This window comes from Spermophilus citellus (assembly GCF_964194105.1).
Source record: "Spermophilus citellus genome assembly, chromosome: 10".
Lineage (NCBI taxonomy): Eukaryota > Metazoa > Chordata > Mammalia > Rodentia > Sciuridae > Spermophilus > Spermophilus citellus.
In genome coordinates, this window is record NC_138197.1 from 65,548,868 (window position 1) to 65,574,753 (window position 25,886).

At 38.4% G+C, this 25,886-nt stretch overlaps 1 protein-coding gene across 2 annotated transcripts in view; it reads left to right on the top strand.

The window, feature by feature from the left end:
- ANO6 (anoctamin 6) overlaps positions 1 to 25,886 on the top strand; it is a 202,438-nt gene that overhangs the window by 130,604 nt on the left and 45,948 nt on the right. For both annotated transcript variants that reach the window (XM_081310060.1, XM_081310061.1), the window contains 3 exons: positions 4,784 to 4,918; positions 11,422 to 11,527; positions 22,486 to 22,546. In XM_081310060.1, the coding sequence (XP_081166186.1) occupies positions 4,784 to 4,918; positions 11,422 to 11,527; positions 22,486 to 22,546 (302 nt within the window). The remainder of the gene's footprint in view (positions 1 to 4,783; positions 4,919 to 11,421; positions 11,528 to 22,485; positions 22,547 to 25,886) is intronic.

The window sequence follows — 25,886 nt, forward strand, 5'->3', positions numbered from 1 at the left end:
AGTGCACTGAGAAGCACTTCTAATATTTTAAGTGTTTAATAGTTTTGTCTCATTAATGTTTTGCAGAGATAATGAGAATGGATCACAGGGGGCACAGGATGCAGGAAGAACAGGTCCAGAATGGAGGCTCTGGGTGTAGGCCAGTTGGAAGACTGGGGGAACAGATTGGTAATGCATTTTGGGAGTAGCACTGAGGGGACTTGGTGAAGAATTGGAAGTGGAGGGTGAGGAGAGGAGGGGAGTCAGGTTATTCTCAAGTCAGCCTGGAGTCAAGTGCCTGATGTTTACAGAAATAGTTTTAAAACACTTGAATAATTTGTTTTATATTTCATTTTGAACATGTACAAAAGAAGAAAAAACAGAACGAGCCTTCATGTCTCTGTTACCCAGCTCAAAAACTTAAAAACTCAAAGTCTGTCTTGTTCCATCTTTATCTCTACCTCCTTCCTTCCCTGCTCCACTGGATCATCTTGAAGCAAACCCCAAATGCCATTATTTCTCTAACATTTATTTCTAAAAGACAAAGTGTCTTTTAAACGTAACCTGAATACTTAAAAAATAGTCAATGTTCAGATTTATCTAATTACCTCAGAAATTATTGTTTCTTGGTTCATATCGGGATCCAAACAAGAGCCAGATGTTGCAACTAAAATATCTCCATCTCTGGCCCATGTTTTTGCCTTTGTGTTTCTTGCCTCTGTCCAACTGTTTCAAGAATTCCTTGCATCCTGTTTTGGTGATTTTATTTTCCCCTGTGGTGGTGTTGAGCATGTTCCTCTGTCCTGTGCATTTGCCTTAGATAGTAATGTGATTCTAATCTAGAAGCTTGATGGATTTTGTGCAAAAATACTTGATACATGGAGTTGGATGCTTCTGTCATAAAGATCATAATGTCCAGTTATCTCTTTTTTTCTTCTGTGATCATGGTAACTTTTAAATCTAAACTGCTGTTTAGATTTGTGATTTCATAGAGATTTAATTTCATTCATTTAGTTATACTTTAATTCTCTCCTACTTCATTTATTAGCTAGCTTATAATCAGGAAGAGTCACTTTTATTAACTCTGATTTCCCTATAGAACAAGATTTTAAATGAAGCTGTTTGTATATATGTAAATACAGTGTTCCCTGGGGGACTGGTTCCAGGGCCCTTCTGGAATACTAAAATACCCAGATACTCATGTTCCTTATGGAAAATGGTGTAGTATTTGCACACAACCCATGTATATCCTCCCATATACTTTAAATCATTTCTAGATTACTAATGATACCTAATGCATTGTAAATGCTATGGAAATAGTTATTATACTAGATTCTTTAGGAATAATGACAAGAAAAAAAAAGCCTATACATATTCAATATGGACACATTTCTTTTTCTCCCAGTATTTTCAGGCAGTGGCTGGTTGAATCTGTGAATGTGGAACTCACTGATGTGGAGGGATGACTGTATTTGAGGTCATCCATGTGCAGTTTTCCGTGCAGTTTTCCTATTATTGATTTCCTTTTGTATTAAACCTTTATCATCTGATGGGAGGGTGGAGGTTTGAAGGGTTCTTAATCATTTTTTGGTAATGTTTAACCAATTTCCCCCACTGTTTTAATTATATCTTGTGAAGGGAAGTCCATTTAACTCTTCCCCATCCCAAGTCCACATGTTCCTTTGCTTTATTGCTTCACTAGTAACTCCTTGAGCATCCGGGCTGCTAACCTTCATCTGTGGTTCCCAGAGATTACCAAAAGGGAAAGTAAACCAAACAAACCGGGAAGAGCAACCTGTAAGAAATAGGCTTTGCAGAGAGAAAAAAGAAAAGTTTCTCCCTCAAAACTCCAATCAGAAAATGGGAGTCAATTCTGCTCTTGTTCACCAGACAAGAGCAGGATTCTATAAAAGGGATCATTGCAAGAGTAAAATGTAGCTTGTGAAAATTAAAAATGTGATAGAAAAACTCCAGTAGGTTTTTGTGATAAACCACCTCCTGGGTTTAAATACACTGAGGGAGTCATACAACAGGGAAGGGTCTGGAGCTGAATTGTTGATAAGTTCACTGAGCACCAAGCATTGATCCATTAAGACAATTATTAATCCAAGGAAAACTAAACATGGGTAAGAAAGCAAAAGTAATCATAGCAGATGACTTGATTCAGTTGTGAATCATGTGTACAGAGTCATAGCAATGTAAAGCATGAGTATCGACCTAACCAAAAATTATAATGTAACTATGTCAAGAGGATGGAAACAGAGATATGAATGTGTAGATGAGGTGGGGTTGAAAGAGAGCCTACTCCTTATCTTCCAGAGTAGAAAGTCAGTAGGTGATACATAAAACTGATGAATCAGTAACCAGCTCTTCTTGCATATTATTTTGAGATATGAAAGTAATAAAGAATCAGTTTTAAAAGTTTAAAGTGGCTGTTTCTGTGCAGCAAGAGATAGATTGGGGACTGTTCCTTTTTATAGTCAGCCTTCTAGACTATTTGATTCTTCAAAGCTGATTTTTTTAAATGGATGATAGAAGTTGGGATGTTTTTAGCAGAAAAACATTGATCAGAGAATATCTCATTTTAAGGAACCCTCAATATCCCCAGCTTCTCAGAACTAGGAGACAGGTTTCCATTTAAGATTTGGAAAACCTTTCAAACCTTTGCCTTCAGTGTAACAGGACATGCCTTAGGAAGTAATGAACTCTTTGTCACTGTAAATATCCAAGCTGAGACCACCTGACCAGCTATCTAAATATGACAGGATATTTTTACCATTGGAAGGTTGGACTGGGGCTAAGATTCTTTCCAATTTTAAATATGACCAGGATGGAATGGTTTATCAGAACTATTATTCATCTTGTTTCCCATTACTGTACTGTACATTTAAAGCTGGGTACTTTATAAAGAAAAGAGGTTTATTTAGCTTAGAGTTTGGGAGGCTGCAAGTCTAAAGAGCATAATGCCAACTCTTCTGAGGGCCCCCCTGGCTGGGTCACATCAGGGCTGGAGCACATTTTTAAGGGAGGGGTCACAAGGCAAGATAGGAGGGCAGATGGAGGGGAGGAGCAAGTCTTGTCTCTTTATAATGACCTCTCATGAGATTGATCTAACTCAGGGTCTCACAAAAACTATCTTAATTCCTTTGGAGGGCGAAGTCTCCAGTGACCGTCCACTTGGATCCACCTCTTATATCTCCACAATGGGCATCAAGCTTGCAGTACATGAGCTCTTTGATGACACATTTAACCCATATCTAAACCGTGGCAAGAACATGCTACAGAAAGCGTAACAGAAAACATGCCGAGACACCTCAAACTCCTGGCCAGGCTTTTCTCTCCCAGGCACTGTCCTGAGCCTGCCAGCCACGAGCCAGACCACAAAGCCTCAGACACAGGAAAATGAACACACTTTGTTCCTCCCATACCCTCACCCCATGTTGTTCCCAACCCTTCATTTTCCCCGTGGATGAGGCCTCCTGCCAGGCCTGTGGCCTGTGGCGCTGGTCCAGACCAGGGATGTCCCTCTCTGAAGCCTCCCAGGTCTCCAGGTTGTTCTCAGAGCTAAGTCCCCAGTAGGCAAAGCCCAGGGAGTTCAACCCAGCTTCACACTGAACCCTGAGTCTCCTCCATGCCTCAGAGCTAAGCAAGTCTCCAGATTCCACCCACCAAGACAGACAGGCGGGATTCAGCTGAGGAAAAGGCAGCAGCAGCATTTGCCTGAACAACCACTCGTTGTTTTCTCCTTGTCCCCGAACCCTCCCTCTCTGATGTATTTGGCCTCCCTCTCTGGAATAATTCTGGCCCTGCTGCTTGCTCAGCCCCCACTCTTCTAATCTCTCCTACCTCCCCTTTTCCATTTTACCCCAAGTTACATCATTAATTAACTTTTAAAACTTAGAAAACACAGAAGTGGTAGATATAAGAAATATAGGGCAGTGGATTTCTCGTTCACATATACCCTCCCTCTCTCGTTCTCACAATGAGTTGTTTGGTCTCTGGCCAAAGTTTTAAAAAAAAAAACCAAACTATGTATTCTTTTTTCCCCTTATACACATATACCTGTGATAAAGTTTGATTTATAAATAAACACATTAAAGATAGCTAACAAAATTGAACAATCGTATGCTGTAATAAGCATTATTTGAATGGGGTCTCTTTCTGTAGTATCTTAATGTACCCTACCCAACCTTCTTTTTCTTGACCACAGGTAACAGAAACCACTGAAAGTGAGACTCGGATGGGGGGGGGGGGGAACCACTGTATTAAATTTAGTGTTACCTGAGGTTTCAGACATCCGCTGGGGATCTTTGTATCCTCTACAGATGGGGGGTGGGCAACAGTATTATTATCAGTCATTTTCTTATTATTTGTGACCTACATTATATTTCCTTCAAAGGAAAGTTTGCCAAGGCAGATAAGTGAGAAAATTGTTTATTTTGTCTCAGGCATATTAAAAATACTATTCTGAAGAATGTGTAAACTAGGACTAGTCCTTACAGAGAGTGATGTTGATGCTCCGTTTGCTCCATAGTCAGCATTTTGCTTTCCCCCACTCTCCTTTAAATTTACTTTGCTTCCACAGGCAAACCGGTGATAATGATCAGTGCTTCCATAATGTGTAATGCACTTTGGTTTCATAGCAGAACTTGGGATCTGCTCCGAAGAGGACATGTTTTAAGGGTGAATTGAGTCAGAGACTTATGCTTAAAGCCTCCTTTGTTTAAAATCAGAAAATAATATTAGGATGAAGCTTCAGAGTGATTATTTGTGTCTTCTAAAACTAATTTCTGTCTGTCTTCAGGAAATACTATGGAGAGAAGATTGGAATCTACTTTGCTTGGCTGGGCTATTACACTCAGATGCTCCTGCTGGCTGCAGTGGTGGGGGTGGCCTGCTTTCTCTACGGATATCTTAATCAAGATAACTGTACATGGAGGTAACCTCTGTTTACTCCTTGTTGTCACACTGAAAAGTTGATTAGACATAGAATTATTTGCAGGATTTTAGGCTATTTTGGTAAAAGAAGACTCCGTGCAGAACACTCATTTCTTTGGATGATATATCCCCTTTGTTTTAATAACTAAGTGAAATGGAAAAAAATTTTTCTCAGATAATCCAACCCAGCCTCTGACAGGAATATTACCCTTCAGAAACACTCCAATATTTTCAGACAATACTTTGTTTGAAAAAGAAAGGAGGACTGGAGGGAGAATTGCTCTTGAACTTCTAGCCCCAGAGGAATGCTTCACTCAGCTTTGCAGATATGGGCCAAGAGCAGCTCCTATTTCTTCAGGGTTTCCATGGGAAAACTGATAGAGCTGGTGTTTTTCTGCTTTTCAAATGGGTTTCTAATCTGTATTAAGAATTCATGTTTAATAACTCAAGTATACAGTCACTGGTTTTTTTTTTTTTGTTTTTTTTTTTTTTTTTACTTTTACAAAATTATTCCTGACTCTATTTGGAAAAACAAGTGAGAGAATTCATTTATGCTTGATTTCGGAATTCAAACACCAGCTGCACTTTCTAAAGGCAAGTCCCTGGGTGCCAGAACACTCTGAATTTCACTCACTGTCCTGAATTGTTGCCATTCCTCCATTTTCGGGGTCTCAACCACCAGAAAGGGATACAGCACTGAACCAGACATTTTCTGTTGATCATCTGGCCTCTGTCCATGTGTAACAGCCAGATCAAAATTTCTGGGCACCATTAATGAGTTGATGACCAAATTTTTCAAGCCCCAAGCATATCAGCCTGGCTCCTGAGGCAGGATGCTTACATGGCTGCCCCATGCATGGGTATAATTGCCCATTCCATTTATGGGGGATTCTGAGCCTTTTGTGCCCATTGTGGCTTCTTAGCTAGAAAGCTGCAGATGGTTTGTCAAGTACTCTCCCCTCTTCACTGAAAAAGAGTTTGGGCCAAAGGCTGAATGTTGATCCTTTCCCCCTGAATTTGTGCTTGGCTTCTCCATTGTTTCATGTCCTGTTCCAGCCCAAAACAATAACAACAACAACAACAACAAGGCATCTCAAAAATACATTTGCAGACTATGAAAGTTGCATTTTGATAAGGTTCTCATGTGGTTGTTCTTATTGTAACTCATTTTATGAAATCACCATGGTAGTCACATCACATATTTCCTGCCATTTCACACAGATTGTTTTATGGAAAATAGAAGGAGGATCTTGGGGATATAGTCCTGTGCTCAAAAAGATTTGGCTTTAATTATGTATTAAATATCTTTAAAATGTTTTGAATGTATAAATTTGAAATATTTTCAGTTCTATCACATACTTGTAGATTCACAAGAATAGAAAATACATTTAAGATATGAAGAATAATGATACATCATCCAGTTTAAGAAAAAGAACAGAAGTGTTGTCTTCAAATAACAGGGCTTTCCTCAATTCCTTACCCGACCCTGTCTTCTTTGGAAATAACTACTCTATTAAATTTTGTATTTGTCATTCCTGTACACTAACTGATATTTTAAAATCACATTTGTAGCTTAGACCCAAAAAGTTGATTTAATTTTGTGGTTTTGAAAACACGTAGACACATAAGTGGGGGATATTGTAGGTATTTCCTCTTCTTTAAAGTGTTTCAAGTTGATATATCCCTTTTTAAAATAACAGGGGTTTTTTTAGTCTTAGATGGACACAATATTTTTTATTCTCTTCATTTATTTATATATATGTGGTGCTGAGGATCGAACCCAGCGCCCCACAAATGTTAGGCAAGCGCTCTACCACTGAGCTACAACTCCAGCCTCTAAAATAATAGTTTTATCAAGATATAATTTATATACTACAAAAATCACCCATTTAGAGTGTTCAGCTCAGGTGTTTTGAGTATACTCACAGTCTTATGCAGCCACCACCCATCTAATTTTTAGAACCTTTCATCTCTCCTAAAATAAACAAGTGCCCATTAGCAGTTCATTTCCTAATACCCTTTTCCCTTAGCCCCTGGTAACCACTAACCTGTTTTCTGTTCTCTGGACATTTCATAGGAGTGGAGCTGTGCAGCGTGTGGCTTTTCATAACCATCTTCTTTCCCTGAGCACATTGCTTTCATCCATATTCTAGCATTGATCAGTCCTTCACTCCCTTTTGTGGTCAGGCGATATTCCATTGTATGGATTTGCCACATTATCCTTTCATCTACTGATGGACATTGGGGATATTAATCCTTTTTTGGCTGTTGTGAATAATTCTGCTATAAATATACTACTGTGAACATTTATTGACAAGCTTTTTTATGACATCCAATTTACCTACTTTTTTCTTTTGCTTTTTTTTTTTGATTTCTTAAGTTGTAAATAGATACAGTCTTTATTGGTTTATTTATATGTGGTGCTGAGGATCGAACCCAGTGCCTCAAGTGTGTAAGGCAGGTATTCTACCACTGAGCTACAACCCCAGCCCACCTACTTTTTTCTTTTATTATTTGTGCTTTTTTCCAAGAAGTCAGTAATTCACATTCATGATTTTCTTAGTGTTTATCTTCTAAGAGTTTTATGGTTTCAGGTTTGTGATTGATTCATTTTGAGTTAATTTTTCATGCACACATTCCAGGTGCCCCAGACCATCTACAGAGGACTGCTTATTTTCCCATTGAGTTATCTTGGCACCCTTGTTGAAAATCGGCTATTACCAATTCTTTCCCATTGATCAACACATACTAGATTTGATTATTGTAGTAAATATTTAAGTTAAAAACTTCAAAAAAAATTGGGGGATATTTTTGTTGTTGTTGTTGTTGTTGTTGGGGGACTGGGGATTGAACCCAGGATTGCTCTACCACTCACCTACAACCCCAGTCCTTTATTTTTAAAAATTAAGACAGGGTCTCACTAAGTTGCTGAAGCTGGCCTCAAATTTGCGGTCTTCCTGCCTCAGCCTCCCCAGTCGCTGGGATTTTAGGCATTGACTACCATGCTTGGCTCTGCCCCTTTTAGTGACCACCATGCCTGGCTCTGCCCCTTTTAGTGACCACCATGCCTGGCTCTGCCCCTTTTAGTGTCTGAGGTTGTGTTCATTTTTTTCATTCCTTTTTCTTTCCATTCCTCAAATTGGGTAATCTTAATAGACCAGCATTAACACCACCAATTCTTTGTTTTGGGGTTTGGGGCTCTTTTTTTTTTTTTTTTTTTTGGTACCGGGGGCACTCATCACTGAGCCACATCCCCAGCCCTATTTTGTATTTTGAGACAGGATCTCTCTGAATTGCTTAGCACCTCAATATTGCTGAGGCTGGCTTTGAACTTTTGATCCTCCTGCCTCAGCCTCCCAAGCTGCTGGGATACAGGCGCCAAAGCGACTGGCTTCCACTGATTCTTTATTCTGCCATTTCATGTCTGCAGCAGAGCCCCTCTAGATAATTTTTTATTGAAGTTATTGTACTTTGCTTTCCTTAAATATCTAATTTTTTTAATAATGCCTATCTCTTTATTGATATTCTCATATGTTTCACCTATTTTAATTCTTTGGATATGATTTTCTTTAGTTCTTGAAATACATATAATTGCTTATGTAAAGTCTTTGTCTAATAAGTGCAATGTATGGGGGTCCTCAGGACAGTTTCTCTTGATTGCTGATTTCCCTCTGCATTAGAACCATACTTTTCAGTTTCTTGGTGTATGTTGTGATTTTTTATGTTGAGAACTTGGCATTTTAAATATTATAATGTAGGTGATAGTGAAATCAGGACCCAGCCCCTCCCCACTTTCAGGGTTTGTTGTTACTTTTTGTTGTTGTTGATGCTGGTGTTCTTTGTCCAGCTTCTGAGCTAATTCCATAAGGTCTGTATTCTTTGTCAGGCGTGACCTCTGAAGTCTGTGTTCAGTAACTTTAGCTGTCAGCTAAAGATTGGATTAACTAGTGATTTCACTAAATGCTAGAACCTGTCATTTCCTTCCCCCTGCCCCTGTGTGTAATGTGTGTAATGTGTTTCACACTCAGACACTCAGGCAGCCTGACACTTTTCAGCTCTCCCTTAGCCTTTTGTGTTTTCTCATGCAGAGCCTCAGGTTAGCCAGAGGTGAGAGATTCAGGTTACCTTAGGTGTTTCCTGGCCTTGGGTCCTACACATGCACATGGCCTTCAACAATTCCAGGAGTATGTTGAAGCTTTATAAAACCCTCTATGGTTACCTCAGTCCCTAATTCTTCCTGTTTGGTTTTGGAGTTAACTTCTTGTTAGCCTCTACTGGTATCACTGCCTCAGGCAGCTGCAAAGTTAAACCATTCCTGCTGATTGCTTTGAATGGACACCTGGGGGACTGGGCTGTTTGCACAATCTGAGCCCTGAATACAAGGTCAAAATGACAAATACTGTGCCTGGAGCATTTCCAGGGAGCTTCTAGATAGGTCCAATACTGACAATTCTCTGGGGTTTTTGGGTAGCTCCAAACTACTTTGGCTTTCTGGTTTTTAAGGTTACCAGGAAACTTGGAAGATAGGGATGGGAATTGGTCCAGTTAAAATGCCACAAAGCTCACTGTTCTTAGAGATTTCGCCAATTTCCTTCAAATTAATGCTCTTTAGATCACTGTAAGCATTTGGTTAGTAACCAGAGTTATGCAAAGGTTCATTTTGACAATTTTTGCCAGTACTTTCGCTGCTTTTATGGAGGAGTTAGTTTTTCAAGAACTTAACTATTTCAGAAGTGCTTCCCAGGCCCATTTGTTTTTATTGAGTTATTTTGCAAGGTCACCTAATTGCACAACTCTAGTCCTATTGACATAAGAATCCATCTGAATGGCTTCTGCTAGAGGGAGTGGGTGTTCAACATCTATTTGCTTTTTTCTTACTAATTTGTAGGAGTTCTTAAAATATTCTGGTGAGTAATCTTTTGTCATGTTTACCTGTTGCAAAGCTTTTACCACTGTGTGGCTAGTTCTCTCTCTTTCAAGTTGTCTTTCAATGACATTCTTACTTTTAAAAGAATATTGAATATATCAATATTTTCCTTGATGATTTATGCTTTGGGATTTTATATTTAGGAAATTTCATCTTACCTTAAGATTATCTAAATATTCTGTTTTTTTCCCCCAATACATTAGTACTATTGATGTTCTCAGTTCCCACCTGGAATTGATTTATATGTATTATCATTACTGGTTTAATTTTATGATTTCCCACATATATATTCTGTAGTACCAGCCATATTTATTGAAAGGTCAGTTCTCAACTTACTAAATTGCAGGGCCAACTCTGTCCTACGTCAATTTTTTATGTGATGGAGATCTGTGTCTAAAAATTTTCTTGTGTTCCATCAGTTGTTTTTCTTAATCTATACCAATATTGCCTCCTTCTTCAGTAGTGTTTTGACTGAGCTTTTGCTTTTCCATGGAGCCTACAGCTGAAATGGAAGAGATCTCACATCTTCAAGTATTGATTCTTCTAAATTATGATATTATAGAATAGGTCCTCTTCACTGTCTTATAGATTTAAAATTTCCATCATCTAGATCTTAAATCAGGTTCGGTTAGAACTGTTCTAGACACTTCATGTCAGATCAGGCGAGTCAGGCAGTGACCAAAGGAGGCAGATTTAAAAGGGCCGCTGAACAGGCTTTATTGAGATATCACTCCCTGGCGGAACTCGATCAGACCCACAGAGGGGAAGGGTCTGAGGAGAAACCGCGTGGAAGCTCTACCGGACTGGATTTTATGGGGCTTACAGCAGGAAGGGAAGGGCTTGGGACAGGAAAAGTATTTCTAGGGTCCCTTGCCCCCTTGGAGTTGGTCAGGGGGTCCTGCCGATTGACAGGCGTTAGTCAGGAGATCTGGCTGATTAACAGGCATTTCAGCTGGCACCTGATTCATGTTCTTTTCCAGCTCGGGCTGCTTTGTTCTAAGTCGCCACCAAGTCGCCACCACCGACCTAACACTTCATACTTTTTAAGCTGATGAAAATGGCATTTAAAAATTATTTCATAATTGTTACAGGTACATAGAGACACAATTCCTTTCTGTGTCACTGTGTATATTTTGTATATTGATTCTTTGTCTAGCAAACTTTAAACTTCTTAATTCTAATATTTCACATGTAAATTCTATTGAAAGATACATGATAGTCTATATGAACCAATCAGTAGAGCCAGGTTTTTTTTTTTTTTTTTTTCTTTCAGACCAATCCTCGTGGCTTTGTTTTCCTTGACTTTCTGTGCTGGCAGAGACCTCCAGCTAGAAAGACGTGATTATGATAGAGTCCTCGGTCTTATTCCTGAGCTAAAGGAAACACTTTTAAGCATTTACCATTAAATATTTTTATAGGTTTTATGGAGCAAACCTTTATCAGTCTGATGAAGTTCACTTCTATTCTTATAAGAGTTTTATTTCTTATCATGAATGGATATTGGATTTTATCATGCTGGCAGAAAGGAAGTCCTTTTCATTAAGCCTTTTAAATGTTTTATTTCTCTCTCTCTGTAGCAAAGAAGTTTGTGATCCTGATATTGGTGGCAAGATTGTAATGTGTCCTCAGTGTGACAAGATTTGTCCATTCTGGAAACTGAATATTACTTGCGAGTCCTCAAAGGTAATTTTTGTTATTTCAAATATTTAAACATAACAAAGCAACTTTTTTTCCTTCTACTAGGTCATTTTTTATTATGTACAAATTATATCATTTTTTCCTTCCGAAGAATCCGAAAGGCATTTTTCAACTAAGCTTCCAAAAATTCTGAAGGTAGTATTGCAATACATGTGTTTATTCCTCTTTTGTTCCTCTTGCTCACTTTGTACAAATGATAAATTGAGATCAAAAAGCTTATCTAAAATCTCATGGAGAGTCAGTGGAATTGAAAATCTCATGGAGAGTCAGTGGAATTGGTGGAATTGAACCTATTTGGGTATTTCAAGTAATCAAAGCAAAGATCTCAAGCCCAGCTTATTTCATGAATACTTCATAATAGGTTTACTATTAAAAGTGTTTTTCTTAATTGAAGAAAGAGGAAACCTGTTGTTCTTACGAAACCTGAAATTTGTATGAGTGAAAGTTGTGTTTTTCCCCATTGAAGTATTCTGAAACTGTGCTTAGTCTAAATATGACCAGCAGGGTCTTTAAAAATCCATCTGCATTAATAAATGTACATAGGAAAGTTATGTCGGATTCTTTCCCTGTCTTTCCTATTCCTACCCCCTTCCCTTTCCTTCATTCCTCTTTGTTTAATCCCACTATCCTATACATCCACAAGACTAGGGCCCTAAAAAGAACAAATAAAAACTAAATTTAAAAAATCTATAAATAGGGTCTAGAGATGTGGCTCAAGCCGTAGCGCGATCTCCTGGCATGTGTGGGGCGCTGAGGTCGATCCTAAGCACCACATAAAAATAAAGATGTTGTGTCCACCAAAAAAACTAAATAAATATTAAAAAATTCTCTCTCTCTCTAAAAAAAAAATCTATAAATATATATATATATATATATATATATATATATATATATATATATATATATATATATATATATAGGGAAGGTTTCGCAAATATGTAAAAAAAAATACATCTAGCCCACCTGATACATGCAGATGGGTTTGGGGGGTTTTTTGTACCTGGGATTGAATGCAGGAACACTTAACCACTGAGCCACATCCCCAGTCCATTTTTATATTTTATTTAAAGACAAGGCCTCACTGAGTTGCTTAGGGCCTTGCTAAGTTACTGAAGGTGGCAATTCTCAAAACTCACAATCCTCCTGCCTCAGTTGCTAGGATTACAGGTGTGTGCTTGCAGATGCTCTTGACCTCTTAAAATCCAGCAGGTTTAGGGCAAGCATTGAGACTGGAGGGAGCTTATCACAGAACAGTCTGGAAACTCCACAGCAGGAAGAAAGATGGCCAGCTTACTTCATAGCACCTTCCTGACAATTGTTGTGATCTCTCTGTCCCCTCGTCCTGCCATGACGGTTTTGGAATCATTACATGGCTTCAGAACATTCTGACCTACTCGATATCAGCTTGATTGTACCACTATATTGCTATTGCAGTGAGGCCACTTTATATTTTATACTTTTGAAAGTTCTTATGCTGAAATTATTACTTTTGACATATACAAAAGCCCTGTCAGATAGACAGAATAGTTGTTTACATTTTATAGCGTAAAACACTGAGAATTAGAGATTCAACAATCTGCTTAAGATCACTGTTAAAGCCAGAAACTGAGAGCAGATCTACATTTCTTGCCAATACTGTGTTCCTCCCTAGCTGACAATGGTAACAGGCACTTACTCTCAAAGTTGGATTTATATTAAAAAATTATTCCACCACTTAGTTAAGATAATTGCAGGGCATTGACAACATTTAGATTCTTATGCTTAATTATGAATTAAAATAGATTTCATTGCACACAGCCCTGCCCATTTAAAAAAATGCACAAAATAAAAGACTTGAAGTTAGTAAGATCTGCTTTCCAGTGATATTGACTCATAAACTAAAGGTCACTATTCAACATAAATCCTGAGTTCCTCGATTTAAAGCAAATGCCAGTGACAATCAATACTAGAGGGAAATTATGCTCCACAAAACTATAGTGGAAAGTCCACTTTCCCTCATAAGTTCTCTCCCTCACACTCCCCTCCTCCATTCTTCTCTCATTTCTTCTGCTCCACCTACCCATCCTTAGCACATGACTGTCAAGTGTCTGTGTACATTATCCATTCATTGTTTTGATAAAAAATGGGTCTATTCCAATTTCATTTTCCTAAAGGGTCCCTTGAATCTTGCCAGAATGATTTATGAAGGGAAGGAAACATATTAAAAAGAATATGAATTAAAGGATGAGATGGAAATTTTTGTTAATGCAGTAATTTCTTCCTTCATACATTTATTTATGCATAAATTTCTACCTCTTTTCAAAAGAGATAGTCACTAATTGATATGTATGCCAAAAGGGTTAACAAATTTAAAATTGTAATAAGAATCGGGACCAAGGAAATGAGGAAACAAAGATGTGAATGGTGGGGATTAATAACTGTGATACTGCTCTTACTGACTGATCATTGAATAAGGGCCTTGGCTTTATGGCAGACAAGACAAAAGAAAATCATGGTCAGTTCTAATATTTTGTTCTTAGAAATACAATGTTATAAAATTTTGATTTTTGTTTCTCTGCAGGAAGAAAGAATAACAAATGGTCTTATGTTTAAGATTCCGATTTGTTTCCTCTTTTAAAATTGTCACACCTTCATACATGGCTTTTATCTTTCCTGCTCCATTTGACTCAAAGAGTATGCTGGCTTAGGGCTGCTCTGACAGCCACCTTGCCCTCTCTGTGTTTAAAGCAAATGCCTTTAAACACAAATGCTAAGCAAGGCTTCTTACCAAGAAAGTTCCTTGCTTACTTTGTCCTCTACTTCCTGCTTTCATATGGCTCATGGGACACAGAACAAAAAAGCCAAATATCTTATTCTTCCTCCTGGGTCCTTGATTCTCACACATGGTGCAAGAATGGTAACTTCATCCAGGCCTATATCTCTCTCTCTCTTAAGTGCAAGGCATGCCCCTCGCCTTGAGCTAGCAGCCAGGGTTATCTGGGCAGTCTTCCTAGCTGCTCCAGTTGTTTTTCCTCTACCACTGGTAGATGTGTTTCCATGGACATTTTCCTAGAGTAAGGTTGAGGATTCACCTAGCCACCTCATTCTAGAAGGGCTTTTTCCTTCCAGACTAGGTAGGCAGAGGTATCAGAGCAAGCAGGGTAGTATCTAATAGAGCCTTGCATTACTTCCTAAAACAGGAGTATTGTTGGACAGAATCTGCAATCACAACATTATAACATGCAGAACTATTTTTCACAGGACTTAACAATAATTTGCGATAAAGGATAAAACAGCATTAAAAGACAACTTGGAAAAAATGTTTCCATAAGAGTCAAAGCTAAAAGATTTAAAATGTGATTTATGAAATCTCTAAACTAGAGAAGTAGGTGGAGAACATTATTCCTCAATGCAGTCATGCATTTATTAGTCCTTTCTTCCTGAAGCTGGATTTTTGAGAAAAATAATTGTTGAGACAATTTAGAATTGTGCTTTTTGATCAGGGACTATGTGGATGATCAAGGGAACATCTATGGTCTTTGGAAACCAGATGAATGAGAAGGTAGTTGGGTGTATATTCTTTCAAGACAATAACATAACTAATGTTTTTACATACATAAGTTTATCACTTCACATGTGTATAAAGGGTAACCAGAAAAAATTACCTAAAACAAAGTAGACTAGAAGCAGCTTTGAATTTTCTTGGGTATTTGAAGCTTTTTTTTTTTAAACATCTAGCTTCTTTTTCTATTCAGTTCCCATTTTTACTTTACTTTTCATCTGAGCTATTGTGAAGTAGATATAACATAAGCTTGTCACTTTTCCATTTTATGGATTTTTAAAATATTTATTTTTTAGTTTCAGCTGGGCACAATACCTTTATTTATATGAGGTGTTGAGGATCAAACCCAGGGCCCCACACATGCTCAGCTTTACCGCTGAGCCACAACCCCAGCCCCTATTTTATGGATTTTTCTAAAGAAATATTAAAAAAAATGCTCACTAACAAAAATTTAGTAACCAACTAAAAATTTTCCAGGAAGTCAAAAAGGAAGATAGGCTATTTATAAACTAACAAAGAGATAAATTTAGCAGAACTAGTGACCCTAGTCGTCTTTGGCCAGATATGTTATTTATCACTGATGATCAGTATACTCAGTGCAGTGTTAGCAAACACACCTATGTATCTATTATCCCAGTAAAAGTGTCTGACAACCAAGTAGAAAAACCATCCTTGGGTTTGAGGGAGCAGAGCTCCCCTGGAGGAAATCTATCTCTGAATAAACCTCAGCTTTGTACTTCTTTGAACAAGAAAATCAGGAATTTGTGAACTTACCATCTGAGGAGGGTGAGATGATGATAAGATGCAAATCATAAAGCTAAGATTTGCTTAGAGGGTATTGTTTTCTTAGATCCACCATGCTACTTCCTCACATTCACTATGACAGCTCATATAGAGAGGCCATTTTTCAAGGCTGAAGGAGGCTTCAAACAGAGTAGAGTCTTAGCAGCTGAACCTGTTTCTTTATCGCAATGTGGAAAGATTCCATTGGAAAATGCACTCAGGTTAATATCGAAAAAGGCATTTGCTTTTAAAAGAATGAGAAATTCGGGGGTTAGGGAAGATGGCGGCGAAGGGAGTGCATCACTCCCGTGTACCGCGTCACTGTTCGGGAGAATGATGAGTTAGAACAGCTAAAAACTATGTTAGGAATTTCTAGCAAAACTGGGTGCCCCAAAACCTAGCGGAAGGATTTTCATCACACGAGGATCAGCTACAGGGTCTCAAACGCAAGCGATTTGTCCGCATGGAGGGTCACGCCGCTTATTCAGCAAATCGCCCCGTGGATAGAATCTGCGGCACACGCTGGGAAGCAAGAGATAGCAACGCAAAGATACAGCGCTGCGGATTCTGTGGGCTCCTGCCAGCTGTGCAATCACTGTACACAGTGCTGAATTCTGGGTTTGAGACGGGGGAAGGAAGCGGTCCAGTTCGGTTCTCCACCGGTCAGACCACAGAGGAAGCCAGCGGCCACCATCTTGGAGAGTTGACATCATTTTCCCTGTTTTCCACTGATCGCAGCTCATTCAACCATAGAACAGGTAATTTCAGGCTGCCATTCGCCTGCATCTCGCAGACAAATTACTCAGGTGCAGTGCTAAAGAACCCGCGGAAACTGCTTCTTGGGGTAGAGCAGAGCCGCTGCCCACGCCCGGCACAGGCCTGGCGACCCCCCGGCGTGGTAGACACGTCACCCCAATTGGTGTAAGGGCAGAGCAGAGCCACCGCCCGCGCCTGCAAGGTAGGCAGACCTGCGACTGACTGGCAGAACAGCCCCAGGGGTCCGCGGGCGTGGTAGACACGTCACACCAACTGGAGGAGGAGCACAGCCGCTGCCCGCCCTGCAAGGGAGACTTTTCAACTATACAAGAGTAATATAAATATATAGGGGGAAAATTTCAAAAACACAACAGTTTCACCAAGCAGAAAGAAACGCGAGCAGTATGAAACGATAAGAAAAGAAAGGACCACAAGCAATGCAGGTCAACTCAACTTTAGAAGAGGTAATAGCTGCAGCAGATGGAATGTCAGATATAAGAATTCAGGATATACACGCTTCAGATGATCTCGAGTCTCAAGGAAGACATTAGGCAGCAAAATCAGACAATGAAAGATCACTTCAACAATGAATTACATAAACAAATCCAAGAAGCAAAAGATCAACTATACAGGGAGATAGAGGTTATAAAAAACAAACAAACAGAAATCCTAGAAATGCAAGAAGCAATAAACCAACTTAAAAACTCAATTGAGAATACTACCAGCAGAGTAGAACACAGAGAAGATAGAACATCAGACAATGAAGACAAAGTATTTCAACTTGAAAAGAACATAGACAGCTCAGCGAGACTGTTAAGAAACCATGAGCAGAACATCCAAGAAATATGGGATAACATTAAAAGACCAAACTTAAGAGTCATTGGGATACAGGAAGACACAGAGCTCCAAACCAAAGGAATGAGCAATCTATTCAATGAAATAATTCAAGAAAACTTCCCAGACTTGAAGAATGAGACAGAATCCCAAATCCTAGAAGCCTACAGGACGCCGAATGTGCAAAATCATAAGAGATCCACACCTAGACACATTATAATGAAGATGCCCAACATACAGAATAAGGAGAGAATTTTAAAAGCTACAAGAGAAAGGAAGCAGATTACATTTAGGGCTAAACCAATCAGGATAACAGCTGATCTTTCAACACAGACTCTGAAAGCTAGAAGATCCTGGAATAACATATTTCAAACACTGAAAGAAAATGGGTTCCAACCAAGAATCGTGTATCCGGCGAAATTAAGCTTCAGGATGGAAGATGAAATTAAAACCTTCCACAATAAACAAAAGTTAAAAGAATTTGCAGCTAGAACACCATCTCTTCAAAAAATCCTTGGCAAAACATTTCAGGAAGAGGAAATGGAAAACAACAATGAAAACCAACACTGGGAGGTAGGACAGTAAAAGGGGGAAAAATAATCAAAGAGGAAAACAAACCATGTTTAGTAACATAAATAAACAAAAATGGCTGGAAGAACAAACCATATCTCAATAATAACCCTAAATGTTAATGGCTTAAACTCACCAATTAAGAGACACAGGCTAGTAGAATGGATCACAAAACAAGACCCAACAATATGCTGCCTACAGAAGACGCATTTGATAGGAAAAGATATACATAGACTGAAGGTGAAAGGTTGGGAAAAATCATATCACTCATATTGACTTCGGAAACAAGCAGGAGTGTCCATACTCATATCAAATAAAATGGATTTCAAGCCAAAGTTAATCAAAAGGGATAAAGAGGGTCACTACATACTGCTCAAGGGAACCATACACCAACAAGACATAACAATCATAAATATATATGCCCCAAACAACGGTGCAGCTATGTTCATCAAGCAAACTCTTCTCAAGTTCAAGAGTCTAATAGACCATCATACAATAATCATGGGAGACTTCAACACACCTCTCTCTCCACTGGACAGATCTTCCAAACAAAAGTTGAATAAGGAAACTATAGAACTCAATAACACAATTAATAACCTAGACTTAATTGACATATATAGAATATACCACCCAACATCAAGCAGTTACACTTTTTTCTCAGCAACACATGGATCCTTCTCAAAAATAGATCATATATTATGTCACAGGGCAACTCTTAGACAATATAAAGGAGTAGAGATAATACCATGCATCTTATCTGACCATAATGGAATGAAACTGAAAATGAATGACAAAAGAAGGAAGGAAAAATCAGGCATCACTTGGAGAATGAACAATAGGTTACTGAATGATCAATGGGTTTTAGAAGACATCAAGGAGGAAATTAAAAACTTCTTAGAGTTAAATGAAAACACACAACATATCGGAATGTATGGGACATATTGAAAGCAGTTCTAAGAGGAAAATCCATTGCTTGGAGTTCATTCCTTAAAAAAAGAAAAAACCAACAAATAAATGATCTCATACTTCATCTCAAAATCCTAGAAACAGAAGAGCAAAACAACAGCAAAAGAAGTAGAAGGCAAGAAATAATTAAAATCAGAGCTGAAATTAATGAAATCGAAACAAAAGAAACAACTGAAAAAATTGACAAAACTAAAAGTTGGTTCTTTGAAAAAATAAATAAAATCGACAGACCCTTAGCCATGCTAACAAAGAGAAGAACTCAAATTACTAGCATACGGGATGAAAAAGGCAATATCACAACAGACACTTCAGAAATACAGAAGATAATCAGAAATTATTTTGAATCCTTATACTCCAATAAAATAGAAGATAGTGAAGGCATAGATAAATTTCTTAAGTCATATGATCTGCCCAGATTGAGTCAGGAGGATATAGACAACCTAAACAGACCAATAACAATAGAGGAAATAGAAGAAACCATCAAAAGACTACCAACTAAGAAAAGCCCAGGACTGGATGGGTATACAGCAGAGTTTTACAAAACCTTTAAAGAGGAAGTAATACCAATACTTTTCAAGCTATTTCAGGAAATAGAAAAAGAGGGAGAACTTCCAAATTCATGCTACGAGGCCAACATCACCCTGATTCCTAAACCAGACAAAGACACTCCAAAGAAAGAAAACTACAGACCAATATCTCTAATGAACCTAGATGCAAAAATCCTCAATAAAATTCTGGCGAATCGGATTCAGAAACATATCAAAAAAATTGTGCATCATGATCAAGTAGGATTCATCCCTGGGATGCAAGGCTGGTTGAATATACGGAAATCAATAAATGTTATTCACCACATCAATAGACTTAAAATTAAGAACCATATGATCATCTCAATAGATGCAGAAAAAGCATTCGACAAAGTACAGCATCCCTTTATGTTCAAAACTCTAGAAAAACTAGGGATAACAGGAACATACCTCAACATTGTAAAAGCAATCTATGCTAAGCCTCAGGCTAGCATCATTCTGAATGGAGAAAAATTGAAGGCATTCCGTCTAAAATCTGGAACAAGACAGGTATGCCCTCTCAGCACCTCTGTTCAACATAGTTCTCAAAACACTGGCCAGAGCAATTAGACGAAAGAAATTAAAGGCATAAAAATAGGAAAAGAAGAACTTAAATTATCACTATTTGCAGATGACATAATTCTATACCTAGCAGACACAAAAGGGTCTACAAAGAAACTATTAGAGCTAATAAATGAATTTAGCAAAGTGGCAGGATATAAAATCAACACGCATAAATCAAAGGCATTCCTGTATATCAGCGACAAATCCTCTGAAATGGAAATGAGGAAAAACACTCCATTCACAATATCCTCAAAAAAAATAAAATACTTGGGAATCAACCTAACAAAAGAGGTGAAAGACTTATACAATGAAAACTACAGAACCCTAAAGAGAGAAGTTGAAGAAGATCTTAGAAGATGGAAAAATATACCCTGTTCATGGATAGGCAGAACTAACATCATCAAAATGGCGATATTACCAAAAGTTCTCTATAGGTTTAATGCAATGCCAATCAAAATCCCAACGGCATTTCTTGTAGAAAGAGATAAAGCAATCATGAAATTCATATGGAAAAACAAAAGACCCAGAATAGCAAAAACAATGCTAAGCAGGAAGTGTGAATCAGGCGGTATAGCAATACCAGACTTCAAACTATACTACAGAGCAATAGTAACAAAAACAGCATGGTACTGGTACCAAAACAGGCGGGTGGACCAATGGTACAGAATAGAGGACACAGAAACCAATCCACAAAACTACAACTATCTTATATTTGATAAAGGGGCTAAAAGCATGCAATGGAGGAAGGATAGCATCTTCAACAAATGGTGTTGGGAAAACTGGAAATCCATATGCAGCAAAATGAAACGGAATTCCTTTCTCTCGCCATGCACAAAAGTTAACTCAAAATGGATCAAGGAGCTTGATATCAAATCAGAGACTCTGCGTCTGATAGAAGAAAAAGTTGGCTACGATCTACATACTGTGGGGTCGGGCCCCAAATTCCTCAATAGGACACCCATAGCACAAGAGTTAATAACTAGAATCAACAAATGGGACTTACTCAAACTAAAAAGTTTTTTCTCAGCAAAAGAAACAATAAGAGAGGTAAATAGGGAGCCTATGTCCTGGGAACAAATCTTTACTCCTCACACTTCAGATAGAGCCCTAATATCCAGAGTATACAAAGAACTCAAAAAATTAGACAATAAGATAACAAATAACCCAATCAACAAATGGGCCAAGGACCTGAACAGACACTTCTCAGAGGAGGACATACTATCAATCAACAAGTACATGAAAAAATGCTCACCATCTCTAGCAGTCAGAGAAATGCAAATCAAAGCCACCCTAAGATACCATCTCACTCCAGTAAGATTGGCAGCCGTTAGGAAGTCAAACAACAAGTGCTGGCGAGGATGTGGGGAAAAGTGTACACTTGCTCATTGTTGGTGGGACTGCAAATTGGTGCAGCCAATTTGGAAAGCAGTATGGAGATTTCTTGGAAAGCTGGGAATGGAACCACCATTTGACCCAGCTATTCCCCTTCTTGGTCTATTCCCTAAAGACCTAAAAAGAGCATGCTACAGAGACACTGCTACATCGATGTTCATAGCAGCACAATTCACAATAGCAAGACTGTGGAACCAACCTAGATGCCCTTCAATAGATGAATGGATAAAAAAAATGTGGCATCTATACACAATGGAGTATTACTCTGCATTAAAAAATGACAAAATCATAGAATTTGGAGGGAAATGGATGGCATTAGAGCAGATTATGCTAAGTGAAGCCAGCCAATCCCTAAAAAACAAATGCCAAATGTCGTCTTTTATATAAGGAGAGTAACTAAGAACAGAGTAGGGACGAAGAGCATGAGAAGAAAATTAACATTAAACAGGGATGAGAGGTGGGAGGGAAAGCGAGAGGGAAGGGAAATTGCATGGAAATGGAAGGAGACCCTCAGGGTTATACAAAATTACATACAAGAGGAAGTGAGGGGAAAGGGAAAAATAATACAAGGGGGAGAAATGAATTACAGTAGAGTGGGTAGAGAGAGAAGAGGGGAGGGGAGGGGGGATAGTAGAGGATAGGAAAGGCAGCAGAATACAACAGACACTAGTATGGCAATATGTAAATCAATGGAAGTGTAACTGATGTGATTCTGCAATCTGTATACGGGGTAAAAATGGGAGTTCATAACCCACTTGAATCAAAATGTGAAATATGATATGTCAAGAACTATGTAATGTTTTGAACAACCAACAATAAAAAAAAAGAAGAAAAAAAAGAAAAAGAAATTCATATGGTAATTGTTAAACTAGGGATTAGTTTTAGAAAGAACTTCAGAATGCAGAATATACAAGACTATGTGTTTACTGAATTCCAATAAGTGAAAAACTTATTGTATGTTATATATTTTCCAGAAATTGTGCATCTTTGACAGTTTTGGAACCCTGGTCTTTGCAGTATTTATGGGAGTTTGGGGTAAGTTATTTTCATTTCTATGCACAAAATTAGGAGTATTATACAGTTCTACATAGGTCATCAAATTACCCACTTTTATGATCATTTATTGCCTAAACTTCAGCACCCATAAGAACTTCATTTATACGTCTGCCCTTGTGTCAGTTAGGTTTTACTATTTAAAAAAAACCAACTTCAAAATACAGTGGCTTAAAACAACAAACCTTATTTCTCATTTTATGATTTCTCACAATATGTAAATCAGCTGGAAGGTTCTTTAGGCTCATCTGATCTCTGCAGTGAGCTTGTGGCTCCCTTGGGGGAGTAGATGGTCTGGTAATTACAAACCTGGTTTGGTCTTTCAGGCTCATCTGGGAAGGCTTTTCTCTGTTCCACATGGTCTCTCATCCTCAAATAGACAAACCCCAGATTCTTCACATGATTTCAGTGTTTCAGAGAATAGAAAGACAGAACAAGCCCCAATACACAGGCATTTTTAAGTCCATAGTTGCATCAAATTTGCTAATGTCCATCAGAAAAAGCAAGACCTATGGCCAAGCCATCATCCATGTGGGAGAACTAACCCTACCCATGCCTCTTATTAAACTAGATATTAGTTTAACATGGGGCTCATATTTCACTGGAACCCATTATAGATTGAGTATTCCTTATTCAAAGTGTTTGGGACTAGAAGTGTTTCAGGGTGCAAAGATTTTTTTAATTTTTTTTTTCAGATTTTTGAATGGTTTACATAGATTTTACCAGATGAACAAAAATCTGAAATCCAAAATGCTCCACACAATCTGAAGTGTTTTTGAGCATGTCAGTGCTCAAAAAATTTCAGATTTCAGGTTTTCTAATTGGAGATGCCAGCCTGTATTGCAACAGCCCCCACACTATGACTCATCTAATATTTTCTTGGGGTGGGGAGTAGGGGTAAGGAGGAATCAGCAACGCTAGGTTTATGGGTACAATTTCTTCCTTTTATATATGCATGAATATTTAATAAGTACTACTCTTATAATAATAACAAATGCCATGTAATAAGTAGAATAGATATATAATCCAAAGGAATATAAGTCTGATGTAGGAATTTGAACACTGTAATTTTTTTTCTTGGATAACATCATTAATGAGGCAATTATTTAAATGCAGATTTTTAAATGTTTGATGTAAATGTTCTAACATAGAAGGAAAAAAAATCCCATTTTCAAAGTAAGTGCATTTCCAGCTTCATTGTGTAAGTCAAGGGACCCAGAGAGTTCAGTTTATAGAAGATGGGGGAAGGAACTGAACCACATCTCTTAAGAGAAGGACATGTCTCTACATGCAGCTCACAGAAACAGTGATTTGACAGGTGTCCTCAGCAGTATGTCTCTTTGACAGTGGTTGTGCCTTCGAAGGGTCATCAAATGGCCAGTTCTTTGTACACTTTTTAGAGATGTTAGTTGCTGCACTTTGCTAAAGTGAACTGTGCTGTGGCCAAACTTATCCAATGAGTGACACTGTCATTCAACTTTTAGCATGTTTTCGCTAGAGTCCACACTCTGGCAAATATTTGACACAGAAGCATAAAGAGCAAATTCATGTGTTAGTATCCCCCTTACCCCTCCATTGTAAGACACATTTTTCCCCCGAAAGGAATTTAGGTGCTAAACACCTAAACCTGAAATCCAAAATGCTCCAAAATCTGCAGTGTTCTTGACTGTGCACTTAACCCTTGTCTTGGCCGTAGTCTCAGCACTGATTTATAACCTGTCAGATTCCAACACATCTGTTGATGTCTGTATACTAATGGATGCTGATCGCCCCAATTAAAGATGACATTTTATATTAAGCAAAAAAAAAAAAAATAATGTTCACACTGGAAAGACAAAGCTCAAATTTCTTAGCTAACCTTCTTCCTTTTTCTGATCATTAACTGCACCATGTTTACAGAATTGCCTTATGCATTGGGCTGCTGAATTTATGTCATCTGATTTTAGAATGCCGAAAGCGTTTCAGCACTGCTCACAGCATCATGTGTATATCTTTAAGGATATGTATGTATGATGGACTCTTTATTTTAAGTGCTTTATGTTGCTTTCCTTGTTACTTCTGCCTTATGAGAGCTACTGCTGTGAACCTCGTTATAGAATCTGAAATTGCAGAACTGAATAGGCGGGAGGCTTATGTGAAGTTATTCATATCATCACCATCATATTCCTCGTAGCATCTCTTTTGTGCCCAGATGCATATGGCACTTATTTTTCTCCTCTTTGGAAATTACAAAAGTTGAGGGTAGAAAACCTTTTATAAGTATATGATTTGTAATACATTGCTTATCTGAAAAATGTTCACCCTTTCAAGCCAAACCAGCCCAACAAATCACGCTGATCATGGAGCCCTGAACACTACCCATGGCAGAAGTAATGGTGCTGAACACCTCCCATCCTGCCTGTTCCTTGTTGCTTCTGACCTGCTTCTTCTTAGTTCTCCTTGGTTCAGACTAGTGGCTGCATGACTGTCGTTTTTAATTTTTACACTTGAGGGCTTTTAAATGGGGCCTCGTAATTTCCAGAAAAACACTGGACACCTGGATCAATAAGGATCCAGGGAATTAGGAAGCCTACCTAGCTGTATTTGGGGATGACGAAATAGCTGGAGCAACTGTCGGTTTCAGACTGTACTGCTCCTGCAGGCCCATAGTAGCAAAATAACATAGCTCCTGCCACCCCTGCCTCTGCTTCATTCAACTGGGTTTCCTTTTTTTTTTTTTGGTAACAGGGATTGAACCCAGGGGCGTTTAACCACTGAGAAATCCAGCCCTTTGTTTATATCTTAGAGACAGGATCTGGCCGAGTTGCTTAAGGTCTTTTTAAGTTACTGAGGCTGGCTTTGAACTTGCGATCCTCCTGCCTCAGCCTCCTGAGCCACTGGGATTACAGGTATATACCACCACACCGCTTGGTTTCTGATTTCAGCGATACAGATGCATCTGATGAGCATCTTCAAAGTCACTTCCAGAATCCTAGCTTTAAAAGTCTAAAAATGTAATTTTTAACCTTCTGACCTTAAAGTTAGGAACATATGATAAATATTGAGCAAGCTAATCTGCCTTTAAGCTTTTGTGAGTAACAAGGTCTGAATAATTTGAAGACCTGTTAAGATATCCTGGACCTTCCTTCAGCAGCAAACTATTATAGCAACCAGAACCCTCCCATCGACCCGAGCATCTCTCTCGTCCTTATACATTGAAGGACGTGACACCACCAACGCTAGATTACCCGAACCCCTCTTTTGCGGACAGGTGTCTGCTTCATCTAATGTATGTTTCTTTAGATGAACTAAAATCATGACTAAAAGGAAAACCTGTTTTTGA